We start from the raw sequence: 16,134 nt of genomic DNA on the forward strand, positions 1-16,134 counted from the left end.
ATAATCATTTCTATTTCCAGCCTTGAGTAAAATTCCATTTCATTTTCCATATTCTAAATGGTAAAGTCAATATAAGAAAAAGATGCCTTTAAAAGTTTATTCTCAGGTTTTTCTAAAAATCCACAGAATTCTAGGAAAAATGTCATATATTTTTTTAACCATTAAGAAACCATGACAAATATGCCTAAAAAAAAAAAAGTAGTATTACACAAAAAATACCAACACAGTCGGGTGCCTGGGTGACTCAGTTGTTAAGCATCTGCCTTCAGCTCAGGTCATGATCCTGGGGTTCTGGGATTAAGTCCCGCATTGGGCTCCCTGCTCAGCAGGAAGCCTGCTTCTCCCTCTGCTTCTGCCCCCCCACCTCCCCACGCGTGCGCGTGCTCTCTCTAAGAAAATCTTGGAAAAAACCCCCAATGAAATAAAAATAAATTCAACTGATAATGAATTAAAAACACTCAAACTGTATTTAAAATAACCTTACTATTTTCAAAAATTAACACATGAATAGTTTTTTTAAAATTGAAAAAAGATGAAATTGCCTTAAGCAACTGATACTGGCCATGTTGCAGATCGCTTCTGCATTCCAGAACTCTGCTTAGTGTTACCTGCACAAGGGAGATTTCTTTACGGGATGCACATCTCTAAGAAAAGGAAATCAAGCTCACGTTTCCAGAGTTCTTTTCTCACAAGCGAACTCCAAAGGGAAGTAACCTAGAAAGTAATCCAATTAGCTCACAAGCGCATGTGAAATAACTCTTCTGGTAAGTGACCCCGCTTTTCAAACAGGTGCAAAGATATTTGTGGCCCAGATAAAACCTGTCACAGGAGGAACAGCATGTCCCTGCTATTTTGGGGACGATGACCGACCCTGGCAGCCCAGAAAACGCCCAGCAAGGCTTTCCGCAGGCTCTGCCTGCAGGGTAGAGCCTGAGGGAAGCCCGCAGCAGGAACATGCAAGCACCCGGAAGTATTCCACACCAAGACAGGGACCTGATCTGACGGTCTGGGGAGTGGTATGGACACGCTTACAGGAAGAAATACGGGGGACAGGGTTAGCCAGCATCACAGGAAGCAGTAAAAACAGATCCGTGCACACGAAGCCCTGTGTGGACCCTGATTTGAACAACCACAGGAAGAGACGGGAACTGGGGGTGGATATAGGATGACTGTAAGGAATTCCTGTTCATTTTTTAAGTTAGAATGGATTGCAGTTATGTTCTTTTGGGGGAGAAAAACACACTACTTGGTAGAGACAGATGAAAACACACGGTATCTGGGATTTGCTGCAAAGTAAGCGGGCGGTGGGGGAGCGGTGATGCAGTAACACCAGCACGCACCCCCCGGGGTAGCCGGAGACAGAGGTTTACCCAACTATTTCTGTCCATGTTGAAATGTTCTCCAGTAAGAGTTAAAATAGGCTCAGAAACAGCTTCCCACCTTCCCACAAGTCCAACTGTTTTTGTGAAACCAGAGAGACAACAAAGTTCAATTAAAAAAGTATCTAACGTTCACCTCCTTAGTAGCAGATAAAGAGATCACTTACTTGAGCAACAACTCACTTGTACAACTAGAAAAATACTTACAACATGCTGTGGGAGCACTCAGACAGGAGTCAACCCAGAAATGCCAAAACGCTGCACCCAGATACAGTATTGACAGGCGGTTTCAGAAAGCGCTCGGCTCTCTGTGTCCCCACAAGCAGCAGAGTGGGCAGTCTTTAGAGGGAGGGCTGCAGTCCATGAGACCCAGGAGAATGGCAACAAAGGGACCGCATCTTTCCCACAGTCGCCCTCAGCAGGTCCCAGAGCAGCGCTTCAGGAGAGAAGACGGACAGCCCTTCACGCTTCGGGGTCACTAACTCAGCCCCAGATGCAGATGTGCGGGCCAGATCCCCATCCGCCAAGCACAACGGTGCAGCAGACACAGGCCAAGGCGTGCCTGTCTCACGGAGGGCTATTTCACACATCCTGCTCACAAGATGCTCATGGGACCAGGCACACGCAATGTGCCAACACCCCACTGCTGCACCAAGGACCGTGAATGATGCAGGTCCAACTCAGGCCCACTGCTGTACCTCCCTGCAGTGAAGCATCTTCCTGGAGGCCACCTGACCCCCTGTGATGGCCCCTCAGCACTGCACCCGAGGGGCCAGGGGGACACTGCGGGGACACTGAGGCGGTTAGGGGGACACGGCAGGGTAACATGGAGGGGGCTTCATCCTCTCTTAATGAAAGGTGAGTAAGAGCACCCTGTGAGGAGAAGACTATTCATGCGACTCAGCGACCAGCTGCACCCTGGGCTTCCCCGCGGTGGTCAGGCTGTGTCTCTCCGAGCCATCTTGAGGGCACAGGTCTGTGTGCGTGCATTCCTCCTCTGTCTTCTCATCCCCTCAAGTGTGAGAAACCCACCCAGAGTGGCCAGATTCAAAGCAATTTAAGAGTCCAAGAAGCAAATCTCAAGAAAAATGCCAATACCCAGACTTTTGAACCAAACAAATGGGGATAAACCTCATTTTTATGCTTCCCTTTATTTCTGTAATCTCCTGTAATTCTCATTCCGGCAAGTGCCATGGAGAAAATGGTTTAACTACTAATTTCACAAAGCAAATGATCACTACACACACAACCGAATGCATGGACTATTAACCTAGGACACGCAGAGAACACTAGAGCCTTATTTCATGGTTAGAAAGGAGGCATCACCATGCCCTTTTTAAAAAGCCCCATAGACGGGGCGCCTGGGTGGCTCAGTAGGTTAAGCGGCTGCCTTTGGCTCAGGTCATGATCCCGGGGTCCTGGGAAGATACAGAAGACACGAGTATCTCAAACCTAAAGACACGGAAGCAGAAGGGCCTCGGGGTGCAGAGCCAGCGCCCTCACACACCATCCTGCCCAGATGCGCAGGGAACTGAGGGCGGGAGCACCACAGCGGTTCACAAGGACCTCGGCTGTGTCCCAGCCTGCGGGGACTGACTCACCTGTTCAAGAGAATTCCACTGCTTTGTCAGACTTCTTCAAAAGCACAACTACACGATCTGACATACTGCTCGTACATATTCTGACAACGTTTAGGAATCTGCACACGGAACTGGAGTGTGCACGGGCTCCTAAGAGCACCTGCCGTAGCACAGCTGAGGCAGCCTGCCCTGCACGGTCCTCACCTGCTTGCAGTGAGGGCTCTTCCCTCAGCTACCGCCCTCCTCCTGTGAGCCCAGAGCCAGATGCCTCCCTGGTCATCCCCAAGGGCCCCAGCCTCTCCATGACCCCCATAAGCACCACGGCCAATCTCACCCCAGCACACCCTGCGAGGCGTCAGGAAGCCCTCGCGACCCCCAAGCAGCGCCCCTGGAGGGGTCCTGAGCCCGCCCTCCATGCCCTCCCATCCCTATGCTTCCTGAGGGCCACAGTCAACCCCTGCCTCAGGTGGTACAATCATTCCCAACCCTTTTTCCGTCCAGCCATCAGATGCCTCTGGAACAGATCTGGGCCTTGGCTGCTGCCTGCAAGGTCAGCGCCTTCCCCTCCAAGGACACCACCCTCCAGACACACCCCAGCTGGATGAATCCTGCCATCCTCCCTCTTCGCCCTGACCTCTCAGGTCACACCAACACAGTACGGCAGGGCCACTGGCACCCGTAACAGCTGCACCTGAAGACGCCTGCAAAGATGAGCAGGGGCTGGCCGCGGGCATCACCCCCCCTTCTTGGCAGGCTCCCTGGAGGCCCCGCTGCTCTAGGCCCTGAGAAGCAGCGGAGAACAAACAAGGGAAGAGGGACAACAGCCACGACTACCCCTCTCTCTGCCTTCGGCGGCTCTGTGCGGGCTGCAGGGCTCGAGGGCCAGGAGGGAAGAAGTGGGTGTGCACTGCTCTGCCTTCGGCGGCTCTGTGCGGGCTGCAGGGAGGGCTCGAGGGCCAGGAGGGAAGAAGTGGGTGTGCACTGCTCTGCCTTCGGCGGCTCTGTGCGGGCTGCAGGGCTCGAGGGCCAGGAGGGAAGAAGTGGGTGTGCACCACGCAGGCGGGGACGTGCTCGTCAGAGAGACGACCTGGCTGCAGAGGTGAGTGCGTGCGCACAAGAGAACGGCACAGCCAGCACGAAACAGACAAGGGAGAGGAGGGTGGGAGAGGGGTCTGAGTGCCCGTGTGGAAGAGTTTATGCAGGGCTGTGCCCCCACATCAGACGGAGCAGCCTGCGGTGCAGAGGGCGGGGACCAGCGTGCACGAGAGAGATTACGGGGGAGGCCGCCTTGCACAGGCAACTGTTGCTGGACCGGACTGGGGGCGCTCTGACACATTCTGCCCCTCCACCCCCGCGCGCCTCCCTCCACCCACCGTCCGCCCCCCACCCCCCGCGCGGCCCCGCGCGCCTCCCTCCACCCGACCCCCCACCACGTGGCCACCCTGAGGAAGCCCCTGGTTGCCACGGCAGAACATAAGACACGCTCGCAGAGACAAGCATGCAGACGGCAGGAAGAGAGCTGCCCTGAGACCTGCCTCACCTGCTGCACTCCCGGAAGCTCAGGGGGTACCAGGGCTTTCACACCCTCACCCTGATTCCCGCTCCTCTGCGTCCTCAGGCCATCCTCCGCAGGCGGGAGCTCCTGGCCACGTTTCAGAGCCTGCCCGTGTCGCCCCTGAGTCAGAGCACTGGGGTGAAAAGCACCCTTCCTCTGCAGCTGCTTCTCCAGGTCCGCTCTCAGCTGCTCTAGAGCCCACCTGTGCCCCTCCCGCATGGCCTGCAGCTCAGACAGCCGACGCGATTCCAGGGAATCCAGGTGTGACGCATGTCTTGCCTCCAAAGCACTGACCGCCGCGGCATGCTGTGTCTGCAATTCAGCCACACGGGCCTCTGAAAGAGCCCGCTGCTCACTCTCCACAGAGGCCCGCAGCTCCTCCACCTCGGCCTGGTGCCGGGCCTCCAGCTCCGCCGTCAAGGACAGAATGTGCTGCTGGTGTCTCTCCTGGAGGAGATGCAGCTCACAGGCGTGCTTCTCCTGGGCCTCCCGAAGGACGGCATCTTGTTCCGCAGTGAATTTCTCTGTGATTTCTTTACGTTCTTTTAAAAACCTGAGAGGACATGCAAAGTGAACTTGGGCAGCAGAACACAGTCATAAAAGCACCAACCTCACTTGGAAACACCTACTCACCACCTTTCTTACAGGAAACACTACGTCGTTGCCTTGTTTTAACTGTTCTTGCTCCTTCTCCCTCTGCCACAAATGGCCTGAGAAGACCACCATCAGAAATAAGTGGAGAGTGAAGGGGCCACACGAAGCCAGAGGAGCTCAAAGGACAGAACCCAGGCATCCCCGCTCACAAACTGAGTGGAGGACACAGGATCCACAGCAAGAAACCGCACATGTATTTCCGACAGACATCATGGCAAAGCAGATGTGACCACTCACTCGAGGCAAGAAGGACCTTGACAGGGAAGGGGCAGCAGGATCGCTTGTAGGAGCCCACAGGGCCATAAAGAACAAAGACCTCAGAAAAACTTTGGTTGTGAATTAAGGGACACGAATTAAAAAGAGCCACCGGTGGGGCTGGCTGGCAGAAACACTTCTAATCAAAGCACCCAGGATCCCACCAGGAACTGAAAACGCCTCAACCTCAACGGGGCGCACGCTGCCTATCAGTGACGCGCCCTGGTCAGTTCACCAGATAACTCTGGAAGCGTGTCCAGAGATTATCGCATTTACCCTCACCACACAGTGAGAGCACGAAGGTTTTGTGAGGTTGAGCACAGGGCCTGTGTCCATCCAGCTTACACATGGTGGGCTGAGATCTGAACTCGAGTCCTCAGACCCCAGATCAGAAGCTCCTGCACCTCACTCATGATGGTGGGGAGCAGCTGATACGTGAGAATAAGCAGCACCAACAGCAAGTGTAATGGCGCCAAGACTCACAGACACCCCTAGTCACGACAGCCGGGCTTGCAAAGAGTTAGCACTGACAGGGGCCAAGAACCAAATCACGTTCTAAATCTATTTAAAATTTAAGGGAAGTATGCATAAATTTTAGGAAACAAAACATTTACTTTTTAAAATATGTTTGAGTTTTAAAAACACATAGAACTAATATGGATGAACTGCATGACCTTTTGATAAGTGAGGTCTCAATTCTTGCTTTTGAAATTTTAAAATGTGCAAAGAACAAAAACGATGTGGAAGATGCATGCAGAGTGGCATCCACCAAGGAACACAGGCTCCACCAGCAGGATCTGGACACAGTCTCTGACTTGTCCCAGCACTTCTCAGTTCTGGGACATGATATGACATGATATCCTGCTGTCATTTTAGGGTGAAGACCAGGTATCGGGGACTCAGTACACACCACGCTCCGCCCCACCTTCCTGCAGACCTTCCCACCCTACTCAAAGCCCACAGCACGTCCTCCCAGGGGACCTGCCTCTCACACTCTGCTGGGCATCTTGGGGTCAGGCCTTAGGTGGGGCACTGGCCGACGGCTCTACAGCTAATACACTGCTACAGGAACGTTACCCACCTGTTCTGTGCCTGCATCAGCTGGAGGGCACAGTCCTCCTTCAGGCGGAGTGCGGCGAGCTCCCAGGCCTGGTCTGCAGGAGCCAGACGACCACCTGGCTCCCGGCCACACTGGCTGCACTGTGGACACTCGTCCCCTGCGAGCCCGAGCTCCAGCTGCCGTAGCCGGCCCTGCTGCTCCACCAGGGACCCCTCCAGGTCCAGGATCTGGGCTGCCTGCTGATCCTGAAGTTGCCTCATTTTGATTTCTCGAAGCTCAAACTTGTTTATTATTGACTGTTTCTCAGCTTCAGCTTGTTCTTTCAGGTCAAGGAGCATCAGCGCGAGTTCCTCTTCAGCTTTTTTCTTTAGATTCTCACTTGCCACTTTCCATTCTGCTTCTTTGTCTTTGAATTCTTGCTTCATCAGCTGTAACTTCTCCTTGGCTTTCTTCAGCTCCTCCTGGTGATCTTCAACCAAGTTATGTTTTACCTACAGGTAACAATTTCATTTAAGACAGAAGAAATTAAAGGAGAAGATTACTGGCAGGAATGGCACCCAAACCAGCTGTTCTTCACCTCTGGAGTTGGCAGGTCTTGACAAAAACTAACCAAACTCAAAACATACACACACGTGCGGAGCAAACAAAGATAGCGTCGGAGGCCTTCTGTGTGTGTCCAGAGCAGCAATGGGGGGGAGTCAGGGGAAGGCCGACCACAGCAGAGTAGAGCCACCATCAGCAAAAAGCCCAGAGTCCACGAGAACAGGGAGCAGCAAACGGTGTAATGAGCTCAGATCTGTGGCCTTGCTTCATTCATCTTCCATTATCTACAAGGAACCTGGTCAAAAGACTGATGAACTAAAATTTAAACTTTTAATAAGAGTATCTTGTGAAAAGGGAGGTTACTCACAATGCTGAGGACAGGCAAATGTCCTGATTTTCAAAAAAGGAAGGAAAGCAGGTCAATAAACTACTAAACATCATCAAAAAGAAACAAAAGTAAAAATGGTATTGAAGACTGACCTCAACTCATTTAAAAAGTCAGTCATTAAAGGGGCACCTGGCTGGCTTAGTCAGTAAAGCATGCAGCTCTTGACCTCAGGGTCATGAGTTCAAGTCCCACGTTGGGTATACAGTTTGCTTAAAAAAAAATAAGTTATTAAAAACAAGTTTGGGGTCATGCTTCTGGAGATGGCTGAGAAGCTCTAATAAGGCCAACCCTCCGAGAGGGTAACAGCTATAAAGGCTGGAAAAAATATAAGAAACTACCTGAAGGCCTGAGAGAGCATCTAAAAGCAGACAGATTGTGGAGAAGGGCTGGACACCCAGAAGAAAGAAATGGCACTGGGCAATTTACCTGTCCACGCCATGCACACAGAAATCCCAAAATCTCATTTGTTTGAGCAGAGGACGTAGAAAGTGAAAGGTGAAAGCCCATTAGGACAGAGCCAGAGAGGCAGCTGCAAAATCTTTGCGTTAACCTAGCCCAAATCTCAAGTGGATCCCTGATGCACACATGTGTGGGCAGACTCCAAGAGCAGACCAACACAGAGAAGATGCAATGTGGAATCAGAATCCAGCCACGTTAACTGTCTGCTAAAACAAACAAAAAAATCAATACTCTTCAGTGGTACATAATAGAATCCACAGTCTCCACAATGTATCATTCACAATGTCCAGGATACAATCCAAAATTAGTTGATACACAAATAAAAAGGAAATATGATACGTGCTAAAAAGAAAATACAATCACTGGAGAACCCCAAGATGATACAACTGCTGAAACTAACAAAGGTTTTCCTTTTTGTTTTTTGGGTTTTTTTTGTTTTTTTTTTAAGATTTTATTTAAGAGAGAGACACAGCAAAGGTTTTAAAAGCAGATATCCTAACTGCATTGATGAGCATAAGAAAAATATGCTCATAATGAGTAAAAGGATAGCAAATCATGGCAAAGAAAAAAGACATTCTTAAAAAGAACTGAATAGGGGGAAAAAAAGAACCAAATAGAAATTCTAGAATTGGAAAGCATAGTATCTAAAATGTTAAAATTCGCTGGGTGGACTTAAAAGCAGATCAGAGCTAACAAAAGAGTCAGTGAACTGGAAGATCAACAGAATTTAACCAACAGGAAGGGGAAAGATTAAAAAAAAATAAAATGAACAGAACCTCAGAAAATGAAAGACAGAACATCCATGTAAATGGAGTTCCAGGAGGAAAGGAGAGAATGGAGCAGAAATAAAAAACTGAAGAACATACTTGGTAAAAATCTCCCAAATCTGGGGAAAGACAAAAATGTACAGAATTCTCTGTAAGTCACTAAAACAGATCACCTTTTTAGTAATGTCATTATTAAATAAGAAAAAAATAAGGTCAATTGAGTGTAAGGTTTTGTTTTTATTTTCTGAGGTAACTAGGTCAGAATCAATTTTATGTACTGATTTTAAGAATTTCATGAGAGAAAAAAGTATCAAAGAAAATCACACCTAGGCACATTGTGGTAAAATGACTGAGAATAAAAGATAAAAAGAAAAACCTCTGAAGCGGTCAAAAGAAAATGACACGTTACAATCAGGGAAATACTGATTTGAGTGACCACGGACCTATCAGAAATAAGGTCAGAAGTGACATCTTTAAATCCTGAACAAAAATCTTGCCTTCCAAATGTAGCCAAAAATTTCTTCAAGACAGACTGTAAAATAGAGACTTTTAGCTAAAAGAAAACTTGCGCAGATGTACACAAGAAAGGCTAAAGGAAATGCTTCAAGCTGAAGGAAAGTGATACCAAATGGAAACTCAAATCTTTGGGAGGAAAGAAAGAGCCCTGTAAAATGTTGTAAATCTAAGACTCCTTTTCCTTTTAATTTCCTTCAAGTACCTATGACTATTCAAAGCAAAATTTATATCGTGGAATTTAACCACGGATGTAACACCTATAAAAATTATAGCATAAAAGACAAAGAGAACATGACAGATGCACCTACACAACCATAGAGCTCTTACCTTTCACCTGAAATGGCATAATGTTAACTCTGAGAAGACTGTGAGAATGTATATTCTAATCCCGAAAGCAACCATTAAAGCACATAATACAAAGTATAATTTGAAGTCAACAGATACATTAAAATCAATTCTAAAAATATTCAAATAATCCAAAAGGCAAGAAAGAAAGAACACAGGAAACAGAAAGAGAAAAAACACAAAGAAAAACAGATGGACCACGTAGAAAATAGTAAAATGGCAGACATTATCTCCAACCAGATCAATAATGAAGTGAAAGATTAACAAACTAAGTACTCTAATTAAAAGGCAGTGTTTGTCAGAATGGATTTTAAAAAATATTCAACAATAGGGGTGCCTGGGTGGCTCAGTCGGTTAAGCATCTGCCTTCAGTTCAGGTCATGATCTCGGGGTCCTGGGGCTCAGGTCATGATCTCGGGGTCCTGGGATCGAGCCCCATGTCGGGCTCCTTGCTCAGAGGGGAGTCTGCTTCTCCCTCTCCCTCTGCCCCTCCTCGCCTCCCCCACTTGTGCTCTCTTTCTCTCTCTTTCTCAAATAAAATAAATAAATCTTAAAAAAAATATTCAAGTATATGCTACGCATATATGTAATACATTAAAAAATAAATACACGGTCTCTGTACCCAGTTCCTGACACGCAGCTGCTAAAACCCTTGGAATTTCTGGAATTATAAGAATCTTTTGTACAGGGTGCCTGGGTGGCTCAGTTGGTTAAGCGACTGCCTTCGGCTCAGGTCATGATCCTGGAGTCCCAGGATCGAGTCCCGCATCGGGCTCCCTGCTCAGCAGGGAGTCTGCTTCTCCCTCTGACCCTCTTCCCTCTCATGCCTTCTATCTCTCATTCTCTCTCTCTCTCAAATAAATAAATAAAATCTTTAAAAAAAAAAAAAAGAATCTTTTGTACACTAATGAGATGAGAGGTGGCTGGGGACCTCAGGTGGTTTCAGGATGGGAGCTGGTCCCCAGAAAAATCAAGGCAAGATTAGAGGGTTGGAAATTTCAGCCCCACCCCAACCAATCGCCAATGATTTAATCAAACACGCCTACGTAATGGAGCTTCCATAAAAACTCCTAAATGGTGTGATCTGGAGAGCTTCCAGGTGGGTGCACACGGCAGTAAGAAGAGCGGGCATAGAAGCTGCCTACCACAGCACACCTCGGCCTACGCATCTCTTCCATGCATCCTTCATAATAAACTGCTAGTAGTAAACCATTTCCCTGAGCAGTGTGAGCCTGAAAAGAGGTGTGGGTGGGCATGGGAATACGCAGGCTCCGAAGCCAAGGCAGACCGAGATGAGCAGGTCATGCCGGGACCCAGTAACTGCAAATGGGTTCTGGCGTGGGGCAGCCTCACAGGACTGAGCCCTGAAACTACGGGCGTCCAGCACTGACTCCAGCCAGTCTCCAGAGATCTGAAGTAAAATGGACAGAAAAGGGAATGCCAGGCAAACAATGTGGATGAAGGCCGGAAGAACTGTATTCATGAAAGAGAAAGCAGACTGCGGTGCAAACAATGCTACAGAGGAGAGGGAGAGGGAGTACTTTCTCAGGAAGACAGGACAATCACAAATGTGCGTGCATATGTAATAACTTCAAAATACTCAAACACTGACAAAATTAAAGGGAAAAATAGATCATTCTATACCCCTCTCTCAATCATTGATGTAAGCAGATAAAATGGTGGTCCAGGAAAGATACTACACACACACACCTGAACATCAAAAGTCATGGAGGAAAGTCTGCCCTTGACTGAATGGTGCCTGAGGCGGCCACATGCTGAAAAGCACAGACCGCCAGCAAGTAAGTCCACCTACGGCGGCCCACACAGCACAAAGCTCTATCCTTACTTCTGCTTTGCCCCAAGTCCTCACCAATGCCTTAGAGAATGACCTGTGATGAGACATGCAGGTAATAACTTCGTATGAAACCAAGTGTTGATGGAGAATGAAAATCCAGAAAGACCTTCACGGGAAAGAACACAGGGTGAGAGCATCAGCCCACAAGCACGAAGGTGGGGGAATAAGGCTTCGTCAGGACACTGGTGAAAGACTCACAGCTCAAGCTACGTCAACTCTGTTACTCCGACCCAGGGATGAGCCACGCCCTGCGCTGCGCAGACAGTGAAACCTGCCAGGAATCTAGGCGAGGCTTACACACCAGAGCTCCGCCAGTGTGGGCGGTGCGGCGGGGCTCTCCTCACGCACAGGGCACACTCTACAGCCACACAACCGACAGTCAGCAGAAGAGTCCAGGGGCTCAACACCACTGGGCACAACGGGGCGCACAGGGCCTGCCGCCCGTCTGAGGATGCCCAGCTAGCCCCCTAACCCTGGAGGCAGGGTGAAGAAGCAACAAGGAGCCAAACCCTGGCTCGGGTCGGGGCGGAGCCCTGTCCTGACTCTGAGGAGGCACGAAGCAAACAGGGCTGCAGGAAGCAGGGGGGACGGAGCACTAGGACCCGCACTGACCTCCACAGGAGCCTGCCGCCATGGAAATGGGCCAGAATCACACTTACCCTCTCCAAGTCCTCTTTCAGGTGGACTTCATGCTGCAACTTCTCATGTAAATTTCTATTTTCTAGTTTTAAGACATCGATTTCTTCCTTGAGCTCTGTCTGAAGAAGTGAGAGTTTAAGCTTGTGCTCAGTTTCCAAACCCAAGACTCTGGCCGCCACCTCTGTCTCCACCTCCAAGGCCGTATCCTGTGCACACGGGAGAGGCACCCGAGCAAGCTCTGTGGGGGGACAAAGAGGCAGGCAGGACAATCAGGCACGAACCTCAAGGACACCACATACAGCACAGACAAGGACACTCACCTTCCAATGCCTCCCACAACACAGACACCTGGAACTCCGGCAAGCCCTGGGTGAGCCCAGAGGACGAGCTGCCCTGTCCTGAGCTACGCATACCCACTCACCACCCACTCCATCCCGTCAGCTGGGGTACCAGGTGACTGTTTTCAACTGTGGGAACGTGTGGGTCTGGGCCAGGGGGCTTCCTCCTGGGCTGTTCAAGTCAGGACTTGGCAGCTTCCTAGGCTCAAGAATGAGCTGAGCAGCGGACAGAAGCACTGTGTGTGTGCCAATCAGCGCCCAGCGACCACAGCGCATGTGCAGCGGCTGCGAAGGATCTCCCGCGCCAGGAGAGAGAGAGAGAGAGGCAAATGCCAAGCACAACGTGACCTTGGCTCTCAGGAGCTATGCTCCTCCTCTTAGCCCGTCTCTTCAGCTCCAAGGGAGCCCTTGCCCAAAACGGGTAGTCGTGTCAAAGCACCCCAGCATGGATCTGGACCCCCACAACCTCGCCATGGGACCCCTCTGCCTTGCCTCCTCCATGCTACAAGGGGTGGCAACGGCGTCCATCCCCCCTGGAATCCGCGTCCAAGGCTGGCCTTACACCTGCTCTCCTCAGCAGTGGGGCCACTGCCTGCCCCCATCTGCTGCATCCACTGGGAGGACCTCAGCTTCTCCAACCACCCCCGTCTCCTGTGACCCCAGTGCTGCACCTGGTCAGGCCCAAGCCCAGCCCCTTAACTCTGAGGACACCACCAGGGAGGATCTGCAGAGTTAGAGGCTGGGATGTCCAAATAACCCACGTGGAAGCCCCCAACCTTCCCACATATCGGTTCCTGTGGGCTGAATGGCCACCAACACAGGCAGCAGGGAAGTGCACACACCTTCGCCAGGCCCTTCTGAGAGCCCTACACGTTGCTCCCCTTCCAACACCTGGGTCCCTACGAGGCCCACCTCCTGCCGGGCTTCCAGGGAGGACTTCAACGCTGCTCGTTGGCACCGGTGGTTTTCTTCTAACTGCGTATGCAAATGAGGGAAAATCGCACAGAGGAAACATTACAAGGGGCCTCTTTACCACGTCACCTAATCACTGCCTCCCGTGTCAGCCTTGCTGGGCCATGCATGCTCACGCCATCTCCCCCGTCCCCAGCGTCTCACCTCCAGGGGGCCAAGTAACTCAGGGAGATGGCAGACCATAGCCCTGAGGAGACAGGTGCGCACCACTGGCTGGAGAGCCCTCCTCACTCCCATGCGGTGCTCACCAAGTCCCAACGCTGAGCTGCAGGGATGCCAAGTGGGCCATTCCTGGGAGGCTGATCAGAATGTTCCTGGACCTGAACTGCAGGCAGACCCTGACCACCAGACCCCCTTCCCAGGGCCAGGGCCACTGCCAAACACACCCTGCCCCACTGTGGGGGCTCCCCCCAGCCTACTTACTCCCAAGCCCCCTCACTCCCCACTCTGTGTCTCCGCACTGCACTTCCCCTCCCAGAGTCAGACACATGCCTGGCCTGCTTGGGACACGGACCTGCCCAAGAGGAAGGGGCCCCAACGGAAGGGTCTCTAGTCACTGCTGTGAGCACACCTGACAACAAGCCCAGCCCAAGTATCCTGAGGGGGGCGAGGGAGGGAGGGAGGGAGGGAAGGAGGGAGGAAGGGAGGTTATAAGGAAAGGGCTCAGTGCATGTGCTAAACTCTCCTGTTCCCCTTAAAATGCAGCCAGTAAACCCATCTTCCTCAAAAACCACAGAGGAGTCATATCAACCTCAACTTTAAGCTCACAATAAGCTCAAATTATCTTTTAAAGCAAGACTTAAATTCCTACATTGTTATAGAAACAAACCACTTGAGTGACAGGAAGAATCAAGTCCAGAAACAGACTTGTGCCCCTGGGACAACTAAGCACACAAGAGGTTGTGTTTTAACAAGTCATGCCTGAAAGAGTGACTTGCCATTTGGAAAAAGGTCTTAAGCTCAGAGCCTACACCTCCTGCTGGACAACAGCTAAGTTCCAGGTGGATGAAAAATAGAAAGACTTAAAAAAAAATCAGAAGAAGGGCACCTGGGTGGTTTAGTCGGTTAAGCACTGCTTTGGGCTCAGGTCATGATCCTGGAGTCCCAGGATCGAGCCCCATGTCAGGCTACCTGCTCGGCGGGGAGCCTGCTTCTCCCTCTGACCCTCCCCCCCGACTTGTGCTTGCTCGCTCTCTCCCCCTCTCACACGCTCTCTCAAATAAATAAAACCTTTAAAAATAAATAAGTAAAATAAAGAACAAAATAAAAGAATCAGAAAATAATGCAGGAAAGCACTGGGCACTCTGAGAAAGAGGACGAAGAGCCAAGGGCCAGGGGAGGACCCACAAGTGCAGACCCGGGCCCACGAGCACCAGCGCGAGACTGAGCACAGCTGAGTCCAAAGGCGAGCAGAGTGGGCCCTCTGAACCACAGGGGAAGGGGGGCAAATGCCACAAGAGCAAAGGTGTAAAGGGAGAGCTTCAGAGGGGAGAATAGTCAATTTCAAGCGAAAAGAGGTCCGACCTCATTTAAAACCAAAGAAACACAAGCTGGAAAAGATACTGGCTGTCCATCAGCGAGGAACACAAAGGCAATGTCCAGTGGTAGTGGAGGAGGGGGGTGCGTCGGGTTCCCACACCCCGCTGGGGGGAGTTCAGCCAGACACCCTGCGGAGGGCACAGTGGCCTGCCAACATTCCAGCGCACACACTCACACAGATCCCATCCCTCTCCTTTTCCCGCCTTCCTGAAACGTGGCTACGATGACCAGGAAAACCTAACTTAGAAGCCCGTGAGGAGAGGAAACGGGAAGAGGTCCTCAAGACACCAAAGCTGACCAACCTCGGAAGAAAAAGTCAGTGATCACGGCAACGTCCAGGGCCCAGGCAACAGAAGGGCTGCACGCACCCAGGGCCCGCGGGCCGAGGCTGGCCACGGGGGGGCGAGGGACCTGGCCATCTAAGACAGGACCCCAGGAGGAGCTCTGCCACTGGCCTCCCTGAAACCAGGGAGGCCTCACACCACCGGTGAAGACACGGCCACGAGTCACAAACCACACAGGGGACCCTGACATCCACACAGCACAGACACCCAAACGGACAGACGGAAAGCAGGGACACATGGGAAGCAGGAGAAACGCTTCAACACCGACAGTCTCCAGAGAGGCGCGTGAGAACGCTGCGCCCGTGGCACAGACAGGACACAGCAAGAAAGCAGAACCCCTAGAAATGAAAAATGACAACAGAAATAAGAAATTTAACTGAAGAACTGAGAACAAAGCTCACAAGAGCTGCAAGGACACTGAAGAAGAGCAGTGACAAAACCAGCCTCCTGGGAGCGAAGGCAGGTTCTCAGACACAGGCTCCCCCCCTCCCCAGCATGAAAAGTGGACACACACGCACGTGAACAGCTCACTGAAAACTCCAGGGCACTCACGGGGACCTCAGAGGGGCTGGCGGCACGAGCAGCCCAGACACGAAGGGAGAATCAGCAGGATGGGCAGGACGGCGGCCTCCACGGCGCAGGGGCGAGAGGACAGAGAACACGTGCCAGACTCACACCCGCCACACACAGGAGAACGGAACAGGCTCTCAGGGGGCTCCCCGCAGGCACCCTGGAGTCTCCACTGAGGGAACAGGTGCAGCAAAGAGAGGGGCCACGTGCAGACACACGCCTGCTCCCCAGGCAGGAGGGACCACCCAAGGAGAAGGCAGGGCGACTACAGGACGACAGTGGGCGGGGGCCCAGAAGGCAGGGCAGGGCTGTGGACAAGGACCCCGAGGCACTGCTGTGCTGGGTGCGAGGGCTCTGCTGCTGCAGAAGCCACACC

General features: G+C 51.3%; 1 protein-coding gene across 5 annotated transcripts in view; it reads right to left on the minus strand.

The window, feature by feature from the left end:
* The window catches only part of PCNT (pericentrin), a 126,302-nt gene that overhangs the window by 72,350 nt on the left and 37,818 nt on the right, over positions 1-16,134 (minus strand). For all 5 annotated transcript variants that reach the window (XM_088023586.1, XM_028094745.2, XM_028094746.2 and 2 more), the window contains exons 12-15: positions 13,176-13,308; positions 12,016-12,233; positions 6,505-6,974; positions 4,500-5,067 (exon numbers count right to left, since the gene is read on the minus strand). In XM_088023586.1, the coding sequence (XP_087879712.1) occupies positions 4,500-5,067; positions 6,505-6,974; positions 12,016-12,233; positions 13,176-13,308 (1,389 nt within the window). The remainder of the gene's footprint in view (positions 1-4,499; positions 5,068-6,504; positions 6,975-12,015; positions 12,234-13,175; positions 13,309-16,134) is intronic.

Source organism: Eumetopias jubatus, unplaced genomic scaffold, assembly GCF_037043125.1.
Source record: "Eumetopias jubatus isolate StellerSeaLion01/CBP00866 unplaced genomic scaffold, mEumJub1_p1.0 scaffold_1, whole genome shotgun sequence".
Lineage (NCBI taxonomy): Eukaryota > Metazoa > Chordata > Mammalia > Carnivora > Otariidae > Eumetopias > Eumetopias jubatus.